Below are 25,396 nucleotides of genomic sequence, written 5' to 3'. Positions count from 1 at the left end.
GGGTTGCTTGGGTGTAACTTGACATTCTCCTCAAAGGCAGCCATGTACAGGCAGGCTACACTTGGGGCAAAGTTACTTCCCATGGAAGTACCTTGGGATTGATGAAAGAGTTGTTTTTTTTAACTCAAAGAAGTTCTCAGTCAGTGCAAGGGTAGCACATTCCATGATGAATGAGACAGGGGTCGGTGAGGTCCAATCCTCTTTATGAAGGGCTGCCTCAATGACAGTCAGGGTGGCAGGTTGAGGAATATTGGTATATAACGCCTCTACATCCAATGTAACGAGAAGGTTAATCTCATCTGTTCCCTGTGCCTCCTCTATAATGCGTCAGATGTCTGTAGTGTTGCGCACAAAGGAGGGTGTTTGTCTCACTAGTGGCTGAAGAAAGTGGTCACAGAATTTACATAAAGGCTCCAAGAGTGAGCCTATACCCGAGACAATGGGACGCACAGGAACTGGTGTTGTACCCTTATAGATTTTGTGCAGGGTATACAAATAAGGTGTTTTAGGTTCCTTTGTAATCAGGAAGTCTGCCTCCTTTTTATTGATCCAACCATTGGTCTCTGCTTCGAACACCATAATAGCAATCTTGGTAGCAAGCTGCGAAGAAGAGTTAATAGTGATGGGAGTATAGTACCTCGCGTTATTGAGTTGGCGTTGGCACTCAAGGTCATAGTTAGTAGTGGACCAAATCACTGTTGCCCCTCCCTTGTCAGCCTGTTTAATGGTAATGCTGGTGTCGTCCAAAAGGGATCTGGCTGCAGCTAATTCAGCTGTTGAGAGGTTATGGAAGGGGAGATGTTTAGAGGACACTGACAGGTCTCCGAGTACGGCTTGCTCGCATGTCAATATTTCAGAAGGAATCATGCTGTTATTGGGAGTGAAGGTAGATGGATTCGTATCCCAATATCCTCTAATAGAGTCTGGGATTTGTCTTGGAAGAACGCTTTCAGACTGATTTTTCTGAAGAAATTCTGTATCTCACAGCTATCTCGAAATTTGTCAACTCTTGGAGTGGGGACATAGCCTAGTCCTTTTCCGTCTCTGTGAGTATCCTATGTGACAGGTTCACCACTAATTCCTTTTTCTCCTGGTCTTTCTCCTTGTCTCTATTGTGTGTGGTGGTTGTTCTTGCCACTGAAATTGTTTCTGCATCCTTCTTTTTCGCCCTCTTTCTCTGCCCCAACCTCTGTCTAAGAAAGGGGGGTTACCTGTAGGGAAGAATTGAGGCTGGCCTTGAGAATACATGGGGAATCGCCTTATAGTTGGGGTATATTGGATGAGTAACCCTTCTCTGGTTATTGCTAGCCCAACTGCCAGTGCTAGAGTCACTGTTAAAGGAACCTCTTCTGTTTGTATCTGAGCCCTCATCAGATGAGTAGCTGTTTTTTGCTGGTGTGTAGTCAGTCTTCAGATAAGGATACACCTTTTCCTTATCAAATTTCTGTATATCTTCTGTAGTTTTGCTATTTTTTGTTTCAACAGATATTCCTTGTTATCTGCAATTTCACTGTTTATTTCTGAATAGTGGTTTTAAGTGCCCCTTCCGCAAACTGTATTCTGACCAGAATGGCGTCCGCTATCCTCTTGGCAGTGTTGATGATTAACACAAGCAAGTCCCTAGTGCATTTCCATGCAACTAGGAACCACTCTTTTTTAAATGTTGCGTCCTCCAGAAACAACCTAGGGAAAATATTACCTATGAGGCCGCTGGGAGGGAGGTTTGCTCGCAGGTACTCAGTAATCATTGCTCCATGAAGGGTCATTTTGAGCCATTCCCTTTTCATAGTTGTTAGAGATGTCCAATCTTCTGATTGTGTACCTGAGGCAGCATCGCCTACCATCCCTAGGAGGGAAGGCGTCTTCAAGATGTGAGCTACTGTTTCATCATTGAAACTGAGTCCCTGGGTGTCCTCCATCCTGGCAGGATGATCTACAGGCCACTGTAGGGGAGGGGAAGAACAAATGGGCCAGAAAAGGCAGGTAGCACTTCTGGTAACCTAAAGAGAAGAAAATGTCCCAAGGAGGCCACCCGTGCATACAATAAATCAACAAGGGGGCCTTCAGAGCTTTAGAGAGGACCAGCATACATGCCAAGGCATATACTAAAGAAGAGAGTATGCAGTTCCTTAAGTGGGTCAAGTGTGGAGGAGAGAGATAAGGAATGTCGATTGTCACAAAGGGAAGTGGTTGTCCTATGACAATCGGCGGGAGGAAAATTCCTCCTTTCTGAACTAGGGTCCTCACACACCCAGCCAGCTAGGTGTCATGCTTCATCATATGGGCCAGCTTCTCGTCTGGTCAATACTGCAACACCCAACGGGCACCCACAGAGGGGCTCTTCTGCGGAGATCCTTTGTTCCTTGCCGCGTGGTGAAATGGAGGTGAGGGACCTAAAAAGTGTAGATGTGGTGTAGTGAAAGGTGATTAAAACAGGTTGGGTAATCTCAAAAAGATTTTTTCAAGTTGGCTCTCCATCTGGTTAAAAAGGGAGAAGAGTGGCGACTATCTGAATTAATGGTTCAGGATAACTGCGCTCTACTCTTGTGGGGTCAACATGTTTCTTGCCAAATAGTCTGGAGGATACGTTGCAATTCATCAGGACCTAGTGTCAGCGCTGCGAGTAGAGTACCCACAGCATCAATGGACGACCTAAGGGAAAAACAAACAGGAAAAACCACAACAATGTCAATGGCAGCATATTCCATGTGACAACACATTTCTCCAAAACACGGGTGTCACCAAATAAAGGACAGAGAAGTACAGTGCACATCTGTGTTGATATGCACCATGGCAACAAAGCAATCGAGAAAAAAAGACATCCTGGTCCACACAAAGCGGACATGACCATGCAACTGAACGGTGCCAAAGTTTTTTCCAGTCTTGACCTCAACAAGGGATATCATCAACTCGAGTTGGAAGAGGATTGCTGAGACATCACTACTGTTTCAACTCATGTTGGTTTGTTCAGATATAAAAGTTTGGGTTTTGGTGTGTTTCGTCAGCTGCAGGAATATTTCAGGATGTTATACGATGAATAATTATTTCAACCTGTCACAAAACGTTTTAATAACAGTGATGACAAACTGGTATTTAGAGCAACATGCAAGGAGCTCTTACACAAGTGTGTCAATTATTTGCTGATGCAGGTCTCTCCCTGAATGAAGCAAAATGTGAGTTTCACAAGACCAAACTAAAATTCTTTAAACACATATTTTCTGATAGGAGACTGACTCCCTGCCCTGATAAAGTGAATGCACTGTCAGGTACTTGCCCCCCCGTAACATGTCACCATGCTGCGATCCTTTCTAGGTATGGCCATTTATTGTTCAAGGTACGTTCATGATTTTGCTACTGTAATTTCAATATTGAGTTGACAAAACGAAATGTCCCATTCCGATGATTACTGAATGTGATCAAAGTTTCTAAAGAATAAAACATGCAATTGAGAATGCAACAAAGTGGGCCTACTTTGACCCAAAACAACACACTGACATCACAGTGGATGTGAACTCAATAAGGGGGGCGGGGGGCATTCCTTGCTCAACATAATGGTCATCCGAATGCTCAGAGACACAGCCTGTCTGACACAGATCATGCCTATTCTCAGATGAAGAAGGAGAGTCTGGCTGCAGGATGGGCCTGCAAACATTTGTATGTGTTTCTGTTCAGAAAATGTTTCACTATCATAAAAGACTACCAAGGACTACTCACCTTCTTTGGAAATTCAAAAGCCAAGATGCCCCCTCACATTGATAGATGGGATTTGGGGCTGCAAGAGTACGATTATACAATTGTACACAAGCCGGGTAAAGACCAGAACCCTGCTGCTTATTTTTCACGAGTACCAATGAATAATCACTGTTCAATGTCCAAGCCAGCTGAGGAGTACATCAACTTCATTGTGAAGTCCAGTAACGCCAGTGGCCATATCAATCAAACAGATTATTGAAGCCACTAATGCTGACAAGAACATACATATCCTCAAAGACATCATTCTTACTCATTCCTGGAAAAAGAGTGTTCGACCTCTTGCTGACGGTGTTGAGTTTCAAAAGTTCAAAAACAGACAGGATGAACACTAAAGAAGGTGCTGTATTGAGAGGGTCAAGTACTGTCATACCTCAGAGCCTAAGACTACAGGTCATTAAACTAGCCCATGAAGGACGATGTGGTATTGTAGCTACCAAAAGAACCCATAAAGACTGAGTGTGGTTCCTGTACTTAGAAAAGAGTTCTGTGAGAGAACTCAAAGAGTGCCACCTCTGCAACTGCCATTCCTCCAAAGTCACTCAACATCCACTGACCAGGTCTGACCTTCCTATAGGCTTGGGAAAGGATTACTGTTGATTTCTTTGGGCCCCTAGGAAACGGACATCATCTCATGATAGTCATTGATGAATATTCATGTTTCCCTGTGGTAGAGGAGTTATCATCAACAAACCTTGACAAGTTCTTTGAGGAGCGGAACAAAATGTTTGCAGCGTGGGGGGTATCCCCACCATCCTCAAATCTGACAATGGTTTGTCATTCAGCAGCAAAAAGGTCTGAGAGTTCCTAGTCAGAATGAATATCCAGTATCAAAACAGGTACAGCTCTGTTGCCCCAAGCGAATGGTGTTGTCAAGCTATTTATGGGTATCGTCAAAAGGGTTATTCAGTTAGCATCCATGAAGGGGATTGAATTAAAGCAAGCCTTGTGTCAGGCCCTTCCTGTTTATCGTTTAACTCCTCCCTCCACTACAGGTGAAAATCCTGCCTCTTGGCTATTTGGGAGAGCCATCGGAACCAAACTCCCACAGCTGACAGTAGAGCATTCCTTGAGTGCTGACAAAGCTCGGGTCACCAACACTTTTCGAAAGAGCAAGCTGAAGATGTATGCCGATCGGCATCAGCGAGCCCAAGAAACAGTTTTCAATGACATTAATCCTGGTCAAGCAAAGCGGAAAAAATAATCTCCATTTGCTGTCAATCCTTTTAGTGTTGTGACGTGCAAGTGACATATGGTGACAGCACATCATTCCACTCAGTTACTAGGGACTCGTCACATTTCAAGGACCTACCCCTTCGATCATCAGCCCCAACACTTACAGATGAGGCTCTCACGCCTTAATGTCCAGATCAAGCATCAGAACCTGTACCATTGGTGCCTGACCAGTGCATCTCAACCACTTCATGTCGGTCAATCTGGACGACTAGTGCCAACGACTCCACGACTAATCAAATATGCAGTATAATTGCTGATTGTACTTTTTAACAAAGGGGGAGATATAGTGTTGTGAGCAGGGCTCGAGTCAGGGGTAGACGCAGGTGCACGGGGTCCGTCCACTATTTTCAGAGTGGGCACCGTCCACCCTACCAAGAAGTTAGGCCCCACTAAAAAATATGCTAAATTGCGTCCCGGTGTTATTTGCAAACACTGTGACACATTCTGCAGGGCCTGCACGTTGTTATCTGCTTCCGATCACAACAACGTGCGGGCTCGGACGGGGCTTTCTTATTCTTGACTCCTGCTGGGCCCAGAACAAAGGCCCAATTTGAGGAGTCATCAAGCCTCCTTTTGTTGAGTCTCCTGTCTGGCAGCAGTCAGGAGCCTCACACTTAGTAGCAAAAGCAGGAGAGGGGGAAACAGAGGCACACACCTGTTTAGCACTTCACACATACTTGAGAGAGGCCGCTTTTCACTTTGTTCAGTCCCTGTTTACAAGATATGCATGCACTGTAAGAATGTCAGATGCACTGATCTTTCCCGGTATTTACTCAAAATAAATGTAATTTATATAGTGCTAACTACCCCTGAGGAGGCGTTGGAATAATTTAAGTACCACTATTTTTTCTTGTAAAGCACTATGGGTAGAGGCCGTTTGAGCTGACAAAAGGCAACATTGTTTTATGCATAGCTTTTAAAAGTGTGAATCTTCTGCCTCAATCAGGAGAGTTTGCGTGTATATTCGAAATGTGCTCCAATGTACTCATGATAGACCTGCAAAACATATATGTGGGGCTCAAGATCTGATGTCACTTCTTATGATGCCACTTCCTGTGATGTTACACGCCGTGATGTCACGTGCCACAGTGTCACGTGCCTTGATACCACTTGCATTCTGATTAACTAGGTTAGTCCCTCCACTTCAATTTTAGGTCTCGCCTAGTGTTGCAACGCAACGCAACGCTCTGCGAGACTGCTTGTGAACAAGGAGACTTGAGAAGGGAACTCGAAGCCCCGCCTATCATTTTCATTAGGTCACGTCAGCTTTTATTCTAAACGCTGGCTTCCCATTGAAAATTATGCTTTAAGGCCATTGCCCTTTTTCCCTTTTGTCCTGCCCCTCCGGACTGGGTCATCTGCTTCACGGCTGTTGTGAAGCACTTTCTTATCTTTAGGGTGTGCCTTCTGTTTCTAATTAGCATGGCCTTAGTGCGGCCATGGTAATTAGAAACAGATGCCCCACCTAAAGATAAGAAAGTCTGCAGGCACTACCCTGCACACTGACAATATCCTAACATATGTGACGATATTTGAGAATTTGGCGATAAAATATGTAATATTGAGGAAAAAAAGTATGATTTGTTTGTCGCTGTGAGTACACCGCTGCTGCTGAGTGTCCCAGCATTAACTTTGTGCACCACTGCATTGTAAGCATCACTTCCGCTGTGTGTTTCCGCAGTAGCTGCGAGTCCACTGCTGATTCAGTTTCCTAGCAATATCTGTTGAGTGCACTGCTGCTGCTGTGCGTCCCTGCAGTCTGCGTGTACATAACTACTGACTGTCGTGTGTTCCTTCTCGGACAGGTTTCCGTATTCCTCGGACTTTTTATACCTCATTTGATCCGCTGCGTGGTTTGATTTTTCTGGCCAATCTATTCCCATCAAACATATCGATCTGCATCACAGGTGTGAGCTCTCCCCAGGCTCTATAGGCCTCGTGAATGCCGGTGGGGCTGGGACGGGGTCAGTTACTCGTCTGCCTGATGCGTCTCTGTCTGCTGAAGAAGCCACTGCTCCTGCCAGGCATTATCCAGCCTGCAGAGGGGACTGGCGCATCAAAAGTAAACCTGACTGCTCCCCCGGGAATGGAAAACTTCTACAAATCGGATCCCGAATCACTATGAGGAGCCCTCTCTGCAGGACCGTGGATGGGCCAGGGATAATATTTTCGCCACTTTGTAAATTACGCTAATTGGCAGCGTATATGGAACGTCGTTTTGCTATCCAGCACTGGTTGAAGCAGAAAAATATATTTTGGGAATGGGAGTCAAGCCTCAACATAAAATGGGTCTCAGGGGACTTTTTCTCCCGAACTTGGCCCCTTGCCAGTAAGTTTCTCGAGTGACTTTGAACGTGAGGTAAGCGTTTGCGTTCAATTTCCCCTCCATAGGCCCTAGAGTGTATTTCTCGTAATTTTGCATAATGTCTTGAAATTCATTTTACGTAATTCTGCGTGGAAAAGTACACCGTTTTGCACAAGCTTAATCGAGGGGCTGTCACTGTTTCCTGGCCATTCTCCGTGCTATTTCTGACACCGTTTACTGGTGTCACATGCACACATGATGGTGTGCTCTAACTAGATCACAATGTAACTCTTTTTGAAAAAAACAAAAACTTTTATTAGCTGGTGCAGGCTAGCGTAAAAGAAACCAGAAACTGCTTGCACCTTCTAGGGCTGAGATAAAACCCCAAACGTTGTTAGAACACTGCAGCTTTTCCTCCACAAATGAGATTTAAATGTTGAGATGGAATATAGAGGAATGGGCTCTGAACCATACATACTTTGATCTTGGGTACTAAACGGAACAAATCAGTGGCCTTAAAGTTTCAGCAACTACTTACGGAAGGGAGGTGGGGCTTTTCTACAAATTATTTATAGTTTGAGTCGTCTGTAATGTAATTGGTGCTCATGTAAAGCGCTCTGATACCTTTAGGTCGAGTTCATGCTATATATAACTGCAACAAAACAAACAAAAAAAGTTTATGCAGAACTCATTTGTTTGTTTTAAAAAGTGACACATATGCAATACGTATGACACATAAATTGTAGTGAAAGTAAAAACATTTCGATTTTCTAGTCAAGAAGATTGCAAAATAACGTGCACACCCGTAGTGAAGAAGCATGGGTGCAGGCCTGCCAGTCCACGCTCCACGTCTCTCAAGGCACTTTTGAAAGCCGCCGCCATGCAGCTGCCAGTGTGTATATTTCGTATTTCTGGACCACCAATAGATGTATAAGGGGACGGCTATTGCAGAGCGACTCTGTACCCAAAGCAGAAGCAATTCCTGGAAAAGAGGGCTCGGCGGAACCGCTGCAGTCTTGAAAAAGGAAGCGCCCATTGCAGGGGTCATTATTGTCATTACCGTCTGTAAGCAACAATGTAAAGTATGTTTTAATGGTTTCAAGCAATTTCAATGGGACTGCCTGTCGAGCACAGTCTTTCCAGCAGGGCCTGCATGCAGCGCGCGGGTCATGTGGGAAACAGCACGCACCAGGATGGGAATGTCAGGCGTCAGGCCTCAGCCCCGGCACAATCTAGGGGTACCACACTGCAGCAGAAACTGGGGCTTAACAGGAGGGACTAGGGGTGTACACCGCGACCAGTGCCTGGAGGCCCCTTGGCAGTCGAAATTTAGACGCCCCCTTCACAAATTATCTCCTAATACCCACTGCACCAGATTTTTTTACCGACTGACAGCTGCCACAGGTGAGCTTTTAAGAGACAAACAGTCATGTGATTCTAACAGCAAAGTTTCTGCATGGCAACTAAATCTGTTATTTGGGGATAAACGTAAATGTGTCGACTTGTGCAGAGGTAGACAGAGGTGAAAGGCCTGTCCAGGCTGCAGGGACTACCTCTGAAACACTGGCAAATGCTCCCCAGCGTTACCTTCGGTTTCTCACTTCGAAGTTGCTGAAACTTGTGACGGTCGATCTGCGTACAAATCCATAGATTTTTTTGCAAGGTTGATGTCACAATGTGAATTAGTTTGATCGGTCTCCCTTCTGTAAAGAGATATACGCTCTAAATTAGATATATACAATAAAGCGCCACACGTTGCCTGCAATGCATGGGTGTTGCACGCGCTCTGCGAGCTCAGTTCCGGCTGCACAACAGTTTCCGGTTTGCAGATGAGGGTATGCCGGGATAAGTTGGGGTGGGTGGGGTTCAAGTGCTATGGCGCCAGATCTGTAGACGTGTCACCCCAGGAGCCTCCACGGCGCTAATCCCTGGGGGACACAGGCCCGGAGGAGGCTCTGACTACTGAACCAATTCCACCTCTTCAAAAGGTCTGTTTCTGCAGTGGATGTGTGCTTTTATTTTTTATAGTCAGTTATTTCTTTCAAAGTTTTGAACTTTATGAAGTGCTTCGAAGTTGGAGCTTGACTCCACAACCAGCTTTGTCTTGAAATACCAAAAGGAAATGTAGATTAGCGGTGAACTGAAAAGGGAGTTATATTGATCTTTTTGAAGCTATGTTTCCAGTCACAGAACACTATTTTATTTCCCTGAATCAAAAGCGCAATTTTTGATTGGATGATACACTAATCAGCTGTGTGCATCAAACCACATATATGCATCTACGTTTATTTTGGAGAACGTGCATGTCTATTAGAATTGCTTAACCATTTAACTGTAAGCTTTTGCAACCTGACAGACTTGCCATGAAATGCCATCTTTAATTGCTGTTGCTTGAATACCTGAAGTGTGAACATGGCAAGAACAAAACTGTAACTGAGGCAACTTAATTAATTTTTTTTACTACCGTGTATAAAAAGCTACACATGGGGCGCCCCACTGTTGCAGTGATTTTGTGTTAAAAAAATGATGGTAAACTCTGCATTTTCACCAAAACATTATGCCTTTTCAGTTGCTTAGTCTTATATTAATAGGTATGGACACTAGCACACAGGTACAGGCAGACTTACTCACAGACATGCAGATACTTACCCACACACAGGTACACTCACTGAAATTAAATTGAAAATGAGGTACTTCTAAAGCGCAACCTGTCACTCCGGAAGGAGCTCCTGGTGCTATACAGATAAAAACAAACTTAGCAGTGGAGAATGGAGACCTAGATGAGGGCTTGGCAGAATTAATCTGTTGCTCCAAAGATCCAGGTCTTTAGGGCCTTCCTAAACTGTATTTCAGGTTCTATCGATCTCAAGTTATTTGGCATTAAATTCCAGGCCTTTGCACCTAACACATTGTAGTATATGGTGTGAATCTTGTGCAAAGATATACTGGTCACAGTCGCCGAATAGCTCTAAAGGTGGTAACAAGAAGTTTTAATAAAATTCTCTTGTGCTGCTGAGACGGAAGCCCTACGAGGAAGTTTCAAGACCAATCTGGCTGCTGCATGCTGCACCACCTGCAGCCTCCTCAGGGTTGATTTATTGGCCCCTGCCAGGAGGCTGTTACAATAGTCTAGGCGCAAAAGTATCAGCGCCACCGCAACTGTTTTTCTGGCTGAAAGAAGGATAAGATCAACAAACAAATTCAAGGTTTTAATTCAACCAAAGCAGGTCCCAGCCACCCTAAGTGCATGTGGTTTCAAAGAGAGAGAAAAGTCGAACAACACTCCCAGATTTTTAACCCCTTCCACAGTGGATGGGGGGAGCTGCTACATCCTCGGGCCACCAAGCCTTAGGTTGAAAGGGATTGTCTTTTCCTATCAGCAGGATTTCTGTCTTGGCGGTATTACAACGGAGGTGGTTGTTTTTCATCAATTTGACGACTTCTGTAAGGCAGAATTTAAACTTTTCTTCTGCATCCATAGAATTTTTATGCTGCGGATCGTCAGCATAAGATGTTATCTCAATCCCATATGATGAAATAAGGGAGATAAGCGGAGCCATGTATACATTGAATAGAAGTGGACTGAGTGAGGAGCCATGTGGGACTCCTGCAGTAATGGGGAGTTCTGAAGAAAGGAAGGGGCCGAGAGAGACCGCTTGCCTCCGGTTGGTCCGGAAGGACTTGATCCAGGCCAGTGCAGTGTCAGAAATGCTGCAAGATTTTAGTCTGGCCAAAAGTATGTCCTGAGAGATGGTATCAAAGGCGGCAGACAGATCAAGCAGGTTCAGCACTGCCTTCCTGCCATTATCTGTGATAAATTTCAGAATGTCTGTTATCTCTAGCAGTGCAGATTCTATAGAGTGTTTGGGGCGAAAACCTTACTGTCGAGGGTGGAAGGTCTGAGAGGTTTCAAAAAAGTTTGAGAGCTCCTTATAGACCATTCTTTCAGTTATTTTACCCAAAATTGGCCGCAGGGATATAGGCTGAAGATTGGAAAAGTTGGATGAGTCCATGTTTTGTTTTTCCTTTATTGGCTTCACTATGGCAAGTTTCCACTCGTCAGGCACTGTGCCGGAGCCAAGAGAGGAATTAACAATTTGGTTGATCACTGGATTTACTATATCCATGATTTGATGTAATATCACAGAGGGGCACACATCCAATGGTGAACCTGATTTACAGGCTAAAATTGCTGCATGTGTACGTGGAAGAGTGACAGGTTGAAAGGCATGCAAGGAGGACCTATTGTGAATCTGGTCCAAATCATGATCACTGACGACTTCTTGTGAACTTACTCTTCCAAAATCCTTTTGGATATTCTTAATCTTGTCCTCAAATTATATCGCAATATCATTGCAGAGAGTCTGAGAGGGGAGAATTTCTGAGTGTAACGCTTTGGGGGTCAATAAAAGATTTTATGATTGAAAATATCTCTTTTTGATTGTGCTTGGCCATAGCTAGTCTGTTAAAAAAAATCTTTTGGGGCTAACTTAATAGCAGTATGATATTGTTTCCTGTAAATTTTAAAAACATGCAAAGCGGCTAACTCGTAGCCCCTACTTTCTAGTTGTTTGCAGTGTAGGTGCTGCTTCGCTAGATCTTTTGTAAACCATGGGTCATTATGCGATTTTGCTTTGCCCCTTCTAGTAGCGTGTTTAGATGGGATTCATTCCTCACTTATAGCCGGCATCCATGTGTGGAAACTGTAAGAATCCTCTAAGGGATCACCAGTAAGAACTGTCTTGTTTTCTTGCGCAATATAGGGCAGGTTAGGGTTAATTTACGCCTAGGCACTGCCATAGGAGTGTTCTTTGCTGCCTGTGCAGTCTTAGGCATTAAGATGGTCAACTGGATAAAGTAATTATCCGACCAGGCCTGAGGAGTCGGCGTATCTGTAAGGAGTGAGGTGAAGTTGGAGCAAACTCAATCCAGGGTATGCCCTGCCCTGTGTGTTGGCGCCCTAACTAGCTGATTCAAGCCAAGGGGAGTAGATATTTCCAGAAAGATGGAGACCCCCAGGTCGTTACCGCATTCTAGGTGCAGATTAATATCACCGACCATGGTGAAATTGGCGTATCTGAGAAGAGTGTGGTTGAGTGTTTCCCCTAATGAGTCAAGAAATGCACTACTATGGCCAGGAGGGCTGTAAAGCAAAGCCCTGGAAAACGAAAGGGAGACATTTATAGCGCAGCAGAAGCCGAGGTTTTCTGCTCCCTTAATGGTATGTAGGTCGAAATGTTTCCATTGTAGTGAGTCTCTGTGGATAATGGCCGACCCCCCTTCCCTAATAACCTCTCTGTCTTTCCTACAGATCGTATAGTTGGGGGGCAGGGCAGTTGCAATATCTGGGTTACAATTTTCCTCTAACCAAGTTTCTATTATGCTTAAACAGTGTAATTTTTGTTCTACGATTAGCTCTCTAATATCAAGTGCATGTTTGACCAAGGAACGTGCATTGATTAATCCCCCTTTATTAGAACCTGATAGTTGGCAGCTTTATTTCCTACCATTGTGTGTTTGACTTCAACGAAAGGCAACTCTGCTAGGCATCATCAGCAAGTTACAGGGCCTCTTATTTTGTCTACTTCCATATGGTGGCCACACTTACTGTTATTATTTAGATGCCTTAAGTGAGTCGGCAAAAATACCTTATCTGGATGGAAACCGGCAGGATAACTGGCGATGGAAGCGGTCCGGATGCAGACGGGCTTGCGCCCGCTGCGCGCCGGTGCCATTCCACACTTTTGTACTATGAGGCAGGTACACTTATGGAGAGACTAGACCGTCTCCCTCTCAAGATGGCATCCGCTAGGTATTCTGGCGGAAGTGGGGAGAAATCTAGCGTTGATGCTCCCTCCACTCAATCACCAACAGCTGTGGTGGAACGGGGAGGAATCACAGGCGGTAAACAAGAGGAATTAATGAGTTAAGGACAAAGTTTCGATTTTAAACCATCAAATGCAAGTACCATAAGTTATAGTTTAAATGCAACCATTAAATTAGTGGAGAGTGCAAATGAATGAGAGGAAGATTTTAGCGGTGCAGTGCAATTTAAAATCCGAAAGAATAGTGACAGGCAGTTAAAAATAACTTAACTAGCACCTAAAGCCTACTAACAGCATTATCCGCTGCACGTCTGCGCCATTCCCCACTTTTGTACTGTGAGGAAAGTACACCTACGGAGAGACTAGACCGTCTCCCTCTCAAGATGGCGTCCACTAGGTGTTCTGGCAGAAGTGAGGAGAAATCTAGCGTTGATGTTCCCTCCACTCAATCAGCAACAGCTGTGGTGGAACGGGGAGGAAACGCGGGCGGTAAACAAGAGGAATGAGCGAGGTACGGACAAAGTTTCGATATTAAAATATCAAATGCAAGTACCATCAGTTATAGCTTAAATGAAACCATTAAATTAGTGGAGAGTGCAAATGAATGAGCAGAAGATTTTAGTGGCGCAGTGCAATTTAAAATCCGAAAGAACAGTGACAGGCAGTTTAAAACAACTTAACTCGCACCTAAAGCCTACTAATAGCATTATCACTCACTTAATGCTCTTTGGGAGTAGAGCGTTTAAGGGGCCAGTACCTTCGCGATTGGGTCTGCAGCGTTTGTTAGCTGAGGTGTGGCCTTAATTAACCCCTTCGCTGCTGGCCCGTTTCAGCCGCTGTGCGGTAAACAAACGAACAGGGCGGGGCTGTGACGAACCCCAGCCGTCATCAGCACACGAGCACCGCGGAGCGTGACGGCTGGGGTTTGTCACCAGCATACAAGGGGTTAAGAATAGAGTCTCACTGCACACCAACGCCTTCCTCGTACTATCTTCTCCGTGCCTTATTCCCCAATCTCAAGTCTCGTCATTTCTTCTCTCTCTGCACAAACACACGTTTATTTTTTCTTTAATACGGACACCGCACTATGCAATGCAATAGGTGTTGCTTTTGGTATTTTTGGTATTATAACAATGCCTTTTAATTTTTTTAACTTACACAATGTCATTAGCTCAAAATAATGTCATTGCGAGACCTATTGCATAGTAAATGCTTGTTTAGTACTTGTGCCCTAGTTGTGAGACTGTGTGTGCTAGACCCCTGCGGTACTGGGTGGCTCAATAGAGGAAGTACATTTAACTTGTTGGGAGGTGTTAAAGTGTGGTCATTAACGGTTATGAGTAATAAGAGAACAGCGAGATTGTTTGATAAGGAAAAAAGATGTACAACCTATAGCTTCGTGTGTGGCGTACATATTTGCATGCTCTTTACCTGGGGGAGACGCACATCTGTGTTACCATCTATTTTATAATTGTGCAGCCACCACATAAATGTCCATAAAATGTACCTACTGCCCAGAATGTTTACAGTCACTGTCCTAAGTTTGCCTCCAAGTGAGGCGGTCCGCCTAAAGGTGGCGTACTGACTGATTTCTTTTGGTAGAACGTGCCTCAGAAAAAAATGTTTCTCGTGCATGATACATTCATCGTCTGTTTAACGCAGGTAACGCCAACAGAAGTTTAACTTCGTGATTTCACCGCTTTGACATCTCACCTTACTCTCTCTCCAGGAAGTAGCTTCTAGAAGATGACGTCATGGCGGTGGTCACGCGCCGGGCGGAGGTGTGCGTGTGCGCGTTGACGTAGACGGAAGTGCGCAGCCCTGGGTGGTTTCGATCAACACGGAAGTAAGCCCTGAAGTCGAGGCCTGCGGTGAAGTTTTTGGAGGAGAAGGCGACTATTCTGAGCACCTGTGTAACGACAGCCGTACCCCTGTTCCGTACTCCCGGACGAAGTTTGGACAGCAGCAATGGCCGCTAACGGCACCAACCTGCAGGTATTATTTGTTTTCCTTCTGCTAGTAGTCTGGTGAGAGAGTGTTCCCCAGCCCTTTCTCAACACTTAAGTCTTCCAGTAGATGCAGTAGTTATGCTGAGGCAGAATGTTAACTGCCGTTTTCTTACCCGCTTTCGTTTCTGTTCGGGCGTTTTCATAAAAACCAGCAGTTGCCTTTCTAATCGCTGTACTACTAACTTTGGGATTGGCTTTGGACAGTAAAATACATTGGGCCTTTTTGAGGGGAAGTGCATATGCTATATGGTTACTTACAGAGGTATCTGTGGGAGCAATTTAAGGGATCTAGTGGTTCTGACCACAGTCACGTTGCTTACAACAGAGTCCGTTTTTAGAGTGTTTATCAGCTTGTCAGTTTTCTCTTGAATGAAAAAACAGCCCTTCGCTGTTACATTTCGCTATATGTGCATTGAACAGTACGTTTAATTTGTACCGAAGCCCATCATTAAAAGTTATGTTAGGTACGTGTCGCCTCATCGACAGCCAACCACATGACGTTGTGGGAAGACACCGTGGGGATTGGGTGTGAATAATGTACATCGTTATTTATTTGCTTTAAAAATTGTAGAACTCAAATTTGGTATTGGAGGTGTGAAAACAATTATTTTTTTTAACAAGGGTACCAAGATTCAACAAAAATACGCCATATATTTTAGTAAAGCGCAACTTCATACTCCGTACCTTATAAACGTTTGGGGAAAAATGTGGCACAAAGTATATTTTACAGTAGAATAGATATTAAATATGGGATGTGAAGCAATAGATTTCCCTTACAGTTCCAAAAAACTATTGAACTATTCTATGCCACTATTAAAGTACCGAAGGCGGCCGGTTAGTCGAGCCAGTTACAGCAGTGCCTCTGTAAATAATGCAACACCCCCAAGCAAATATCCACAACTCCAACAGCATCTTTTGTATGTCAATATATTCAGTGCCTCAATTTGTAATGCACGTTACCGAGGCCTTTATTCAATGTCCAGTGTGTAAAGCGTACTGCTCAGTCCAGTATCTGCAGTGCTTCGTTATGTCCTGTCATTAATAAACTCATGCCTCGATCTACAAACCCCCAGTATAAAACAACCATACACATGCCAGTATCCTCTGTGCCCTAGCATATACGAATTTGTCTGTTCCTGACTAGAGAGATGGCCTTTTGGAACGGAAGACTATTTCATTGGCGAACGTACACATCCTTAATTTCTTTTCTCCTGTGAATCTGTACTCCATTGTGAAATATATTCCTAGGGAGGATGGTAGAGCCGTTTTATTTGTATATGTAAAGAACTGTAGTCGGACCAGATTTTCAAAAACACGCTCATCAATTTATGAGCCTTAACTGCTGCTCTTTGGGAATCTTTTTTCATTTCTTTTATGCTCAGCACAGCCTAGTGCATCATATGTTCATATCCTACAATTGCAACACATTCAGTGTAGAGAAGCCAATACAGTGTCGCGGATCTACCTGCAAGACTGCGCTTCTTTCTGCACACTGACGTATTAATATCAATATACCTTGTGTTAGGGCATGGATTATTATTTGGACTCATGGCGTCGAGTTTGCCATTGGTTCAACCCCGGTAGACTTTTAAAAGTACGTATTTCACTTTTTTAGCCTTTCAAGTTTCGTTTTTTAATCTCATGATTCTCCTGGAATATAACACACACACAGTCGGTGCAATGCTGGGAGAGAGACATCTCACTGGATTGAACCTGTGACATACAAGCTATTTAAAACTCCCTTCACTTGGTGCTTTAACTTACTGATTTAGCCCATTATGATTGGAACCTGTACCCTCGAGCGCATTTTTCTGCAACAACTTCCTTTATCCACGCACCATTCTTAATGGAATTACAATCTGGCCTGCAGAATAAACTGTGACCTGAGCAATTGGTACATGCATGCAAAGTTTATTGCGATTATATCTCTGCAGTAGCTACATTACCCTTCTGTGCAATGTCACAAGGATTAGAAGCAGAATCCCCAGTAGAACTCTGCAATATTACTTTATTCTCACGTGCTATCCCACTTACATCTGCGCATGCATCATGCAGATCCTGACTACTTTCGGTAGTTTGCTTGGTATTATGATCAACTCTGTTCCTCTGGTTTTCATTTTGTGGTATCTCCTTTAATCCAATTCACAATTTTTAGATCTGTGTTTTAACAGCATGGCTATCAAACAGCCCGGGTGCTTGAAATACACATACAGTGGGTTTTGAGTCTGTCTCTTACAATCATTAGGTTTCTTCTGCTAGCCTTTTTCAGTCATTGGATTGACACTTTTTCAATAAATAATATATTGGCAAAGCTCAGTAGAAAAATCATATTTCACCTAATGCTATTGACTGTTTGGGTGTATCTTTCCACCTTCAGTCCTTTCATTAAATTGCATGGAGGTACTTTGCAACCACCACTCTCTTAGTCTGTCCCTGCTGGCTCCTTCTCAAGTGTCTCACTCCAGTGTGATTATATTGCACGTGGTTTGTTCCCTTATATTCAGGACCTTAAGATTATACCTACTTCCTTGAGCGACCATAGTTTATTGTTTATAACTATTTCTTTAAATCCCATGACCACTGCGCCCTGGTCTCTTAACGGCAGTGATGCTGCCTTCCACGCATCTTCGGGAAGGTGTTTTTGGAATCCTTCCACCATCAATGGGGTACAGGATTTCTTATCTGAAACCTTAACAGCATTAAATGAGTGGCGTGGGCACGAAATAGTTTATTTTGAAGAATTTATGCGAAACATCATTTTACTTGCAAAAAAAACTTTTCGCCCTAGAAAAGGGGTAGTGGTCCCTAGTATACTGCGTACCCTGAACAAGGAAATAAATAAATTAGTCCGTGAACAATATCTAGATAGAGTCATGGAACGTGAAAAAGAAATTTCCAGGCTAAAAAAAAAGAGAAGTAGACTCAAGCTAAAAATAAAAAAGGAAAGGGAGGATAATGTTTGGATCAACTTGAGGGAATCGGTTGTCCATGGTAGGATCAGAGAATTTTGAGCAATAATTGGGAAGGGGTGTGGTACTAGACTAAGTCCCTCTCCCATCCCTATAGCGGAAGAGGTATGGATTACTTATATTCGGGACCTTTATACAGGGAACGGGATCACAGGTGAAGATATCGCCCTAGATGCTACACCCGAAGGTCTCATTAATTACCCCACAGAAGAAGAAATTGAGATGGCTATAAAAAACATGCGCGTCTCTGGGGCAATGGGCCCTGACGAACTCCCCATGACGGTCCTGAAACAGGACCCTTTAAGGTGGAGTAAAATCCTGTATCCACTGTATAAAGCCTGCTTTTTGTCTCAAACGGTACCTGCCTCCTGGAGGGGAAGTATCTTGGTCCCTATTTTTAAGAAGGGAACTAGGGATAGCCCCAGTAATTACCGTCTGATAGCCCTCCTCGACTCCATCGGAAAGGTCTTTGCGAAATGTCTTTTAAATTCCCTTTCCGATTGGGTCGAGGAGAACAATATCTTGCCGTTTGAACAGACTGGCTTCCGTAGGGACCACGGTACGTTAGACAACCTCACCGCTCTTCATGTGGTTACTGACAAATACGTGCAGGTGAGAGGAGGGGTGGTGTATGCCGCTTTTATTGATTTCTCCACAGCGTTCGACAAAGTAGACCGCAGAACGCTGTGGAGAAAATTGGCAGCTCTTGGTGTTCCAACCTATCTGTTGGAGTTGGTTCAGTCTCTTCATACAGAGACCTGGTGTAGGGTCTTGTTAGGGGGCGAAAGGGGGCTATCTTATCAAATTCCATCTCTGAATGGCCTTAAGCAAGGCTGTTTATTGGCTCCCCTTTTGTTCTCCTTATATACGGCAGACCTACCCGCCGCCTTGTCTACCAGTGAGGGCATTGCCCCGGTGGTGGGGGGGACCCCTATATCCTGCCTGATGTACGCCGATGACGTCCTTATTCTCGACTTGACCCCTAAAGGACTTGCAAATCGGTTACATGCTCTTCATGCCTTTGCCGCAGCCCATTGCATGAAGATCAATGTAACCAAAAGTAAAGTTATGTGCATAGCCGGTAAGAAGAAGTGCCGATCTGTAGATTTTGGTTGGTTTATTGGGGGCCAAAAACTGGAGGTTGTAAACTCCTATACCTTCCTGGGAAAAATCATCACGGCTAACTTGAGTGAGAGGCTCCACATTGAGCATAGTTCACGCAAAGCTCTCGCCCATGGCAAAGGTTTAAAGTCCCTATACCAGGCTACGGGGAAAAGGCACTTCTCGAGCCTATTGGAGGTGTATAGATCTAAAATCCCCGCAACAATACTGTATGGTATAGAACTTATAGAAGTGAAAAATTGGGACTTTTGCCATAAGATTGAGGGGAAACTCCTAAGATCTCTATCTTCCCTAAATACTGCGTGCTCTTTGGCCGCCTGCAGGCTTGACTTCGGTCTTAGGAGCAGCTGGGTACAGGGATTATGTGCCCTAGTAAGATGGGTGGCCTGCCTGGCTAGAGCGGAAGTAGGGACAATGAGAGCTCTCCTCAGAAGTGAATTATTAGGTAATTTTAAAGAGTTTTCTCAACTTGTAAGTAATTTTAGAAAAGCTGCAACTCTTCTAAAATTAGATGAAAACGCTTTGTTTTTGTATTCTCCCTTACAGTTAAAACTCGTCTTAAAAGAAGCCTCGTGGGATCTATGTTTTCAGTCTGATAAAAAGTTAATCTGTGAAAAAAGGAATGTTGACCTTCTCCTTAACTCCTATGTGATGAAGTTCCCCCAACCCTATGTACATGGAACCTACCGCATGGTATTCGTAGATTTTGGTTTCTTTTGCGTTACGACTTAGTACCCTTAAATCTACTGTTATCCAAATGGTATGGCTCCTCTGCTATGTGCAATTTATGCAAATTGAGTACCCAGGACTGTATGCATGTCTTACTGATTTGCCCTGCGCTCCGTAAATTGCGTTCCAGATGGTTAAAGTTTATTTGTATTCGCCTGGGCATCGTCACTTTGAATGGCTTTCTTCATGCACTTTATTGCCCTCCTAATGAAATATTCTGTTTCCATATTTTTAACTTTTTTAAAGGTTTTTTAGCTATTTATTAATATGTCTCTGGAGATGTTTGACTTTCCAACCTGCCGTAGATTTGTTTTTGCATGTCAGTTCTGTACTTAAACCTGTCTTTGTATCGTCATAATTTTGATATGTATTCGTCTTGTTTTTATCTTGTATATTTTATGTGGCCCTCTTCTGAGAGCCAAAACATAATAAATAAAATTGAATTGCACGTGTTATCAGATGAAACCCTGGCCTATTATCTTTGCCACTGCATGTTTTGATGTATGCTGAGTCTTTGGGTTTTCTTTCTTTTCACTTGTGTTATTTTCTGTCTCACTTTTCTCTGTCTGCCCCTGTGCTCTGATTTGTCTCTTTTCATATCTCAACCCTGTGTGTTTCTTGCTGTTTACATTCTTCGTGATGTTTATCTTTTCTGCCCTCATTATCGAGGTACGTTATTTATTTGATTAAATGTTTCAGGTTTTCTGCTGTGAACGTACTCTTATCTAGCTGTCCTTCTTTGTCACTTGTCGTCCCTGTCCACCTTTATCATAATTTCTCTAGTTTCTTCTTTCCTCACCACCTTTTTCCTCCCTCCTTGCCTGCTTGAGTACGGGGGAAGTGACAGTTACAGCAGAAGGATCTCTGTTCGTAACGCCCATTACAGCAGAGCAAAAGAGACCTCAGGTAGAAAAGAGTATGACAGCCTACAGGACTGATAAATCTGCCTGTGTTTTTGTCCCGATTTCTGTTCTGCTAAACCATTTGATCTATACTACAATGCTGTTCTCCCTGAATGAAGCTCTGATTCTGTAAGAATCTGATGGCTGCAGATGGCTAGGTATAGGGCAGGGTTGCAAACCATTAGTGAGCAGGCTGTCCGCCCTACCCTGAAAGCAGGCTTCCTAATCTCCAGTTTAATGGAACGTCTCCAGGCAATCCACTACTGCAGTTCTCATTTGCTAGAAAGCCACTAGCCATGTTAAACTTAACTGGGAGTTCACTTTCACACACGGTTAGGGTCTGCTATTGCTGAAATAAGTGGTTCTAATAGGTTCTGACACATAAGGTCTGTGCTGCCAACACTTGACTTTAATCACCTTACAACTCTTTGAGTAATGTTCATGCTCTCCAGTGAAGAGGCATTCTACTTATGATGATGGTCTTCTTGGTTATTTTTCATACAGTGAATCGTACTGTCCTCGGGGAGGATCACAAAGTGGTCACTTTGGTCCCTGATTCATTTATTCTCTGATAGCTATCCTTTCTGACTGACTTGAGTTAGTGAGGTTTTGAACTTTTAAGTCCTCGCTGTGTGAAACTTGCATGCATCTGTGTTGTAGCCACAGCTTTTTATTGTCACCTTCAAACTATTCATGCATCTGAGTAGAGACCATAGACTTGGCTTTTGAGCTTATATTGATATATCTGAGTGTCAGTGCCACAGAGAGCTTCTCTGTTCCATTGAGTTGTAGTTACTGCAAATTGAGTTCCCTAAAACGCAGATAATGCTTTACTTGGCATTGCTATTGGACCTGATGGCTGGACAGCCCCATCTGTTCTGATTGATATATTTTGGGTTTTGAACCGAAAGTCTAAGTTGTTAACGTTCTTTCTGGTTTTCCATTGAAATGTTACATCGCCCTATTTTCCCAGACTTTGGTGTCCGTAGTTATACAGAAGCGTGTTTTCGAGTGAAGTGGAACGACATTGACTTGAATCAGAAGTGAACGGCGTTGTACGGACAGTTTGTCACAAAGTGCCCTTAAAGATTTAAAGCACAGAGATTTTATATGGGTACGAGATCTAGTGGAACCTGGATGTAAGAGGAAGTTCTGTGAAGTGGTACCAATGTAGAGCCTATATAAACAGACCTAGCATGTATCTGCGTTTCCACAAAGGCTGCTTTGTATGTGATAATGAGGAGGATGAGAATTCTGGCTGTGTACAGAGGAGGTGGTGACAGGTGCACGTTTTTTGAAGAGGCAGTGCGTATGCTTTGCGCTCCTGATTTTTAACCCCTTATCTGAACCCAGCTTCAGCAAGCATTGTACAGATAATATTGACACCTCCAAACCACTAAAAAGAACAGTATATTACCATACTCATTTTGGCACAAGGACATGCGAGAATTGTAAACTGTGTAGCAAGTTATTGCATATGCCTATGTACTGTACTGTTTTCTTGAAAATGCCAATAAAATCATTTAACCATAAAAAGACCAGAATTGTCACCTTCATCTGATGCTCTACGAACGCGTAAACCTCGTCTTCTGATTGCATTGCATTGGCATTGAAGAAGGGACTTAAGCATTTGTCTGGCTCCAGTACCAGAATGACTTGTAGGCATGTCTGATGATTAGTTTTCTGTTTCCTATGGAAACTCATCTAGTGGAGAGACTGTTGCTCTGCTTCTGGGTGGCATGTGTGTTGGTGTCATAGTTTTGTCTCCATATCTGAGAGAGTGTCCTGAGTTTCCTCATGCTCTGTTTCCTCAACTCCTGCTGATGATACATCTGTGAGATATGAGACGTATTTGAGTTTACTGACTACCAAAGTTTTTTTTTTTTTTGGATCAATTAAAATGTTTACTATTTTCCCAGAACTCGTTTTCAAATTTCAGCATCTCCTTTGGACGTTGCTGTTAATGTAAGCAGGACAGCATCAACATACGGTGGGTTTTCCTGTTCACTCCACCCTAGATAAGGACATTGGAATTTAGTCAATTGTTTTGGTATCTTAAGACTGAGTCTGTAGGAATGTTGCACTGTGTCTGGTGTTAGATTTGAGGCAATGGTATTATCTGTTCTCACAGACCTGCCCTCTTCTCTCAGTTCTAGTAAAGAGGAGTATTTGCTACCCTTTGTGTTACCTTTAAGGGGCTGACTCTAAATAGATCCTGCAGATAGTCCACCCACTTATTAAAAGTATATACAAGCTCCAGGTTGTACCTGGCGTCTTATCCATTTTCCCTCTGGAATTATTCCCTTTCAAATGAGGAGACATTTCTGTGTGGAAAAGACCAGAATGAAGACTCATTGTGAAAAAATGTTAATTCTGGTCTGTAGGTAAGTCCCCATTCCAAGTACAGAAATGACTGCATGGACGGATCAATGCCTCCTTGTAATCTAAAGTGTCGCTACCTAAGACAGTATGACTGCACCATCAACCCGCATCTATTGGTCACCTTTAACATTCTTCTTCTCTCCTCACTCTTAAGAAAGCCAGGAGGGGAGGCTGACTCCATGGAAATGACAACAGTGCTTTTGCCTCAAAGTCCGATGGATATCTGAGAGGGCAGACCCTTCACCTCATATTTATTCACCCTCTTTTCCTGAAACACTGATGATGTCCCATTTCATGATGCGGTGTCCAATCTCCACCTCTTAGAGAATCGTCCATGGTTTCCTTGTAAGTCCTACCCCTTTCAGAGTCACATATAATATGTCCTTATTAATTCAACTGACCTGCATTACTGCTGTCCCACTCTTAGCAGCCCCTGCAGTACCCCTTTCAGTTACTGAGTGATTGCAGCATAATGGTACCTGGTTGCTACACTTTCTGTGTTTCCCAGTGATATTCATACTATTTTTCACTACACGTGTTGCATCACACAGTACAGCCTTCCATCCTGCATCATTTTCCGTTGTCCCATTATTAACCAGGCTGTATTTCCCACTGGGCCCCTTTTCCTTCTTTCCAGTCCTCCATGCAGATAAAGCCATACTCACTCTTAACACTGCATTTTGCATCGTCTGGTGTTCTCCCACACCATCCTACTGTGTAGCGGACTTTGAATATGAGCTAGTGTGTAAAGAAATTAAAGCAGATTGCTCCTTAATCTTTAGTGACTTTTGGGATTTTATATATAACATTTGAATTAATAGCAATATGCCATACGTCACTTCTGATGTTTTAGCAGTGGTATATTCAGTTTAATTATTTGTCAAGAGTCCCCAGTGCTTCTTTTGTGTCGAAAGATTTTTATTCCAAATCAATATTACATGAAAAACAAATCTTCATTCCGACTTGGCCATGGCGGCCTTTTGATAGTAGATAATGTCCTGCCTCTTTGGATGGTCTGTGCTGAATTATAAACTGACATATCATATGCAGGTTTGCTGCTGAGACAATTTTTAAGGTTCATCTTGAAATGGATTTGCATTGTACTGAGCCATTTGTCAGTTGTATAGAATGGAATAAACACTTATTCCTTTGTGCATCTGCGGCGATGTGCACACCTCGGGGTAATTACACCTTGCATTAAGCTTCTTGTGTAACTGTAGTGACCTCTTTAGAAGACAGGATTCAAGTTGGTAGTTCTTGAAGGTTTATTTATGTAAGTTCATAAGCAGAAAAGTGCATGCAGCAGTTCGGTCAAGTAACAGCAATATGAACTGACAGCAATCTAAGCTCTACAGAACACACACAAAGTAAGGTTCTATTACGTACAACGATTCCATTTACAATTAAAGAGACATGTAATCACACACCCCCCTTCTTTAAAACTGAAGAATACAAAGTAATCACAAAGTTACAAACGCACAAAATCATTAAATTTACTTGGAATACGAATAGGTCTTCCAAAGCTGCTAGACTTAATGACTCCAGCATTCTGTAACTCAACTGCAGCTGGATCAGGAGAAGCCTCAGCTGCAGGAGTTTCCGGTACTTGAGTGGTTCGGAGGTAACAGGAGAAGAAATAACACCACCCATAGCGCTACTGTCAGGAACAGGAAAGTCAGGAATACCAGTGGCCCTCTCAAGATGTGAAGAACTGACACAAGGCATAGCTACACCTTGAGAAGACCCTGCAACACCCTGCACACCTTCTCCCTCCAAATTTGACAAAGCATCCAACCACCAATAATCTCTACAAACATTCTTCCTGTTCTCTGAATCAAAACCTGTTTTAGATAAAGCTATACGACTCATGCGATGTATGCCTCGATCCTCCAATTGAACAGTATTTTTCATCACTTTGGTGATCAATTTAGGATTAGAAAATCTAGCTTCCAATTTCCCTGGTCTTTTTCCCAGTTTGATCCTGGCCCATTGTCCAACTCTCACTGAAACTTCTTTAGTACCATGCTTGCTATCAAAGAATTCTTTGTTTTTCGCCTGGGAAATACCAATGGACTGTTTAACTTGATCAACATCCCAATCATACCTTTTGCTTCTATTCATCCAACCAGGATTGATTTTACAATGAGGAAATCTTCCTCGCATTAAA

The 25,396-nt window shown here is 43.4% G+C and overlaps 1 protein-coding gene across 1 annotated transcript in view; it reads left to right on the top strand.

Moving 5' to 3' along the window:
* The window catches only part of VPS4B (vacuolar protein sorting 4 homolog B), a 516,916-nt gene that overhangs the window by 100,552 nt on the left and 390,968 nt on the right, over positions 1-25,396 (top strand). The window contains exon 2 of the mRNA XM_086965223.1: positions 14,846-15,111. Within this exon, the coding sequence (XP_086821349.1) occupies positions 15,085-15,111 (27 nt within the window). The 5' untranslated portion in view covers positions 14,846-15,084. The remainder of the gene's footprint in view (positions 1-14,845; positions 15,112-25,396) is intronic.

This window comes from Lissotriton vulgaris, chromosome 4_1 (genome assembly GCF_964263255.1).
Source record: "Lissotriton vulgaris chromosome 4_1, aLisVul1.2, whole genome shotgun sequence".
In the NCBI taxonomy this organism is placed as follows: Eukaryota; Metazoa; Chordata; class Amphibia; order Caudata; family Salamandridae; genus Lissotriton; species Lissotriton vulgaris.
Note: the sequence above shows the minus strand (reverse complement) of the source record. Positions and strands in the feature narration are given on the sequence as shown.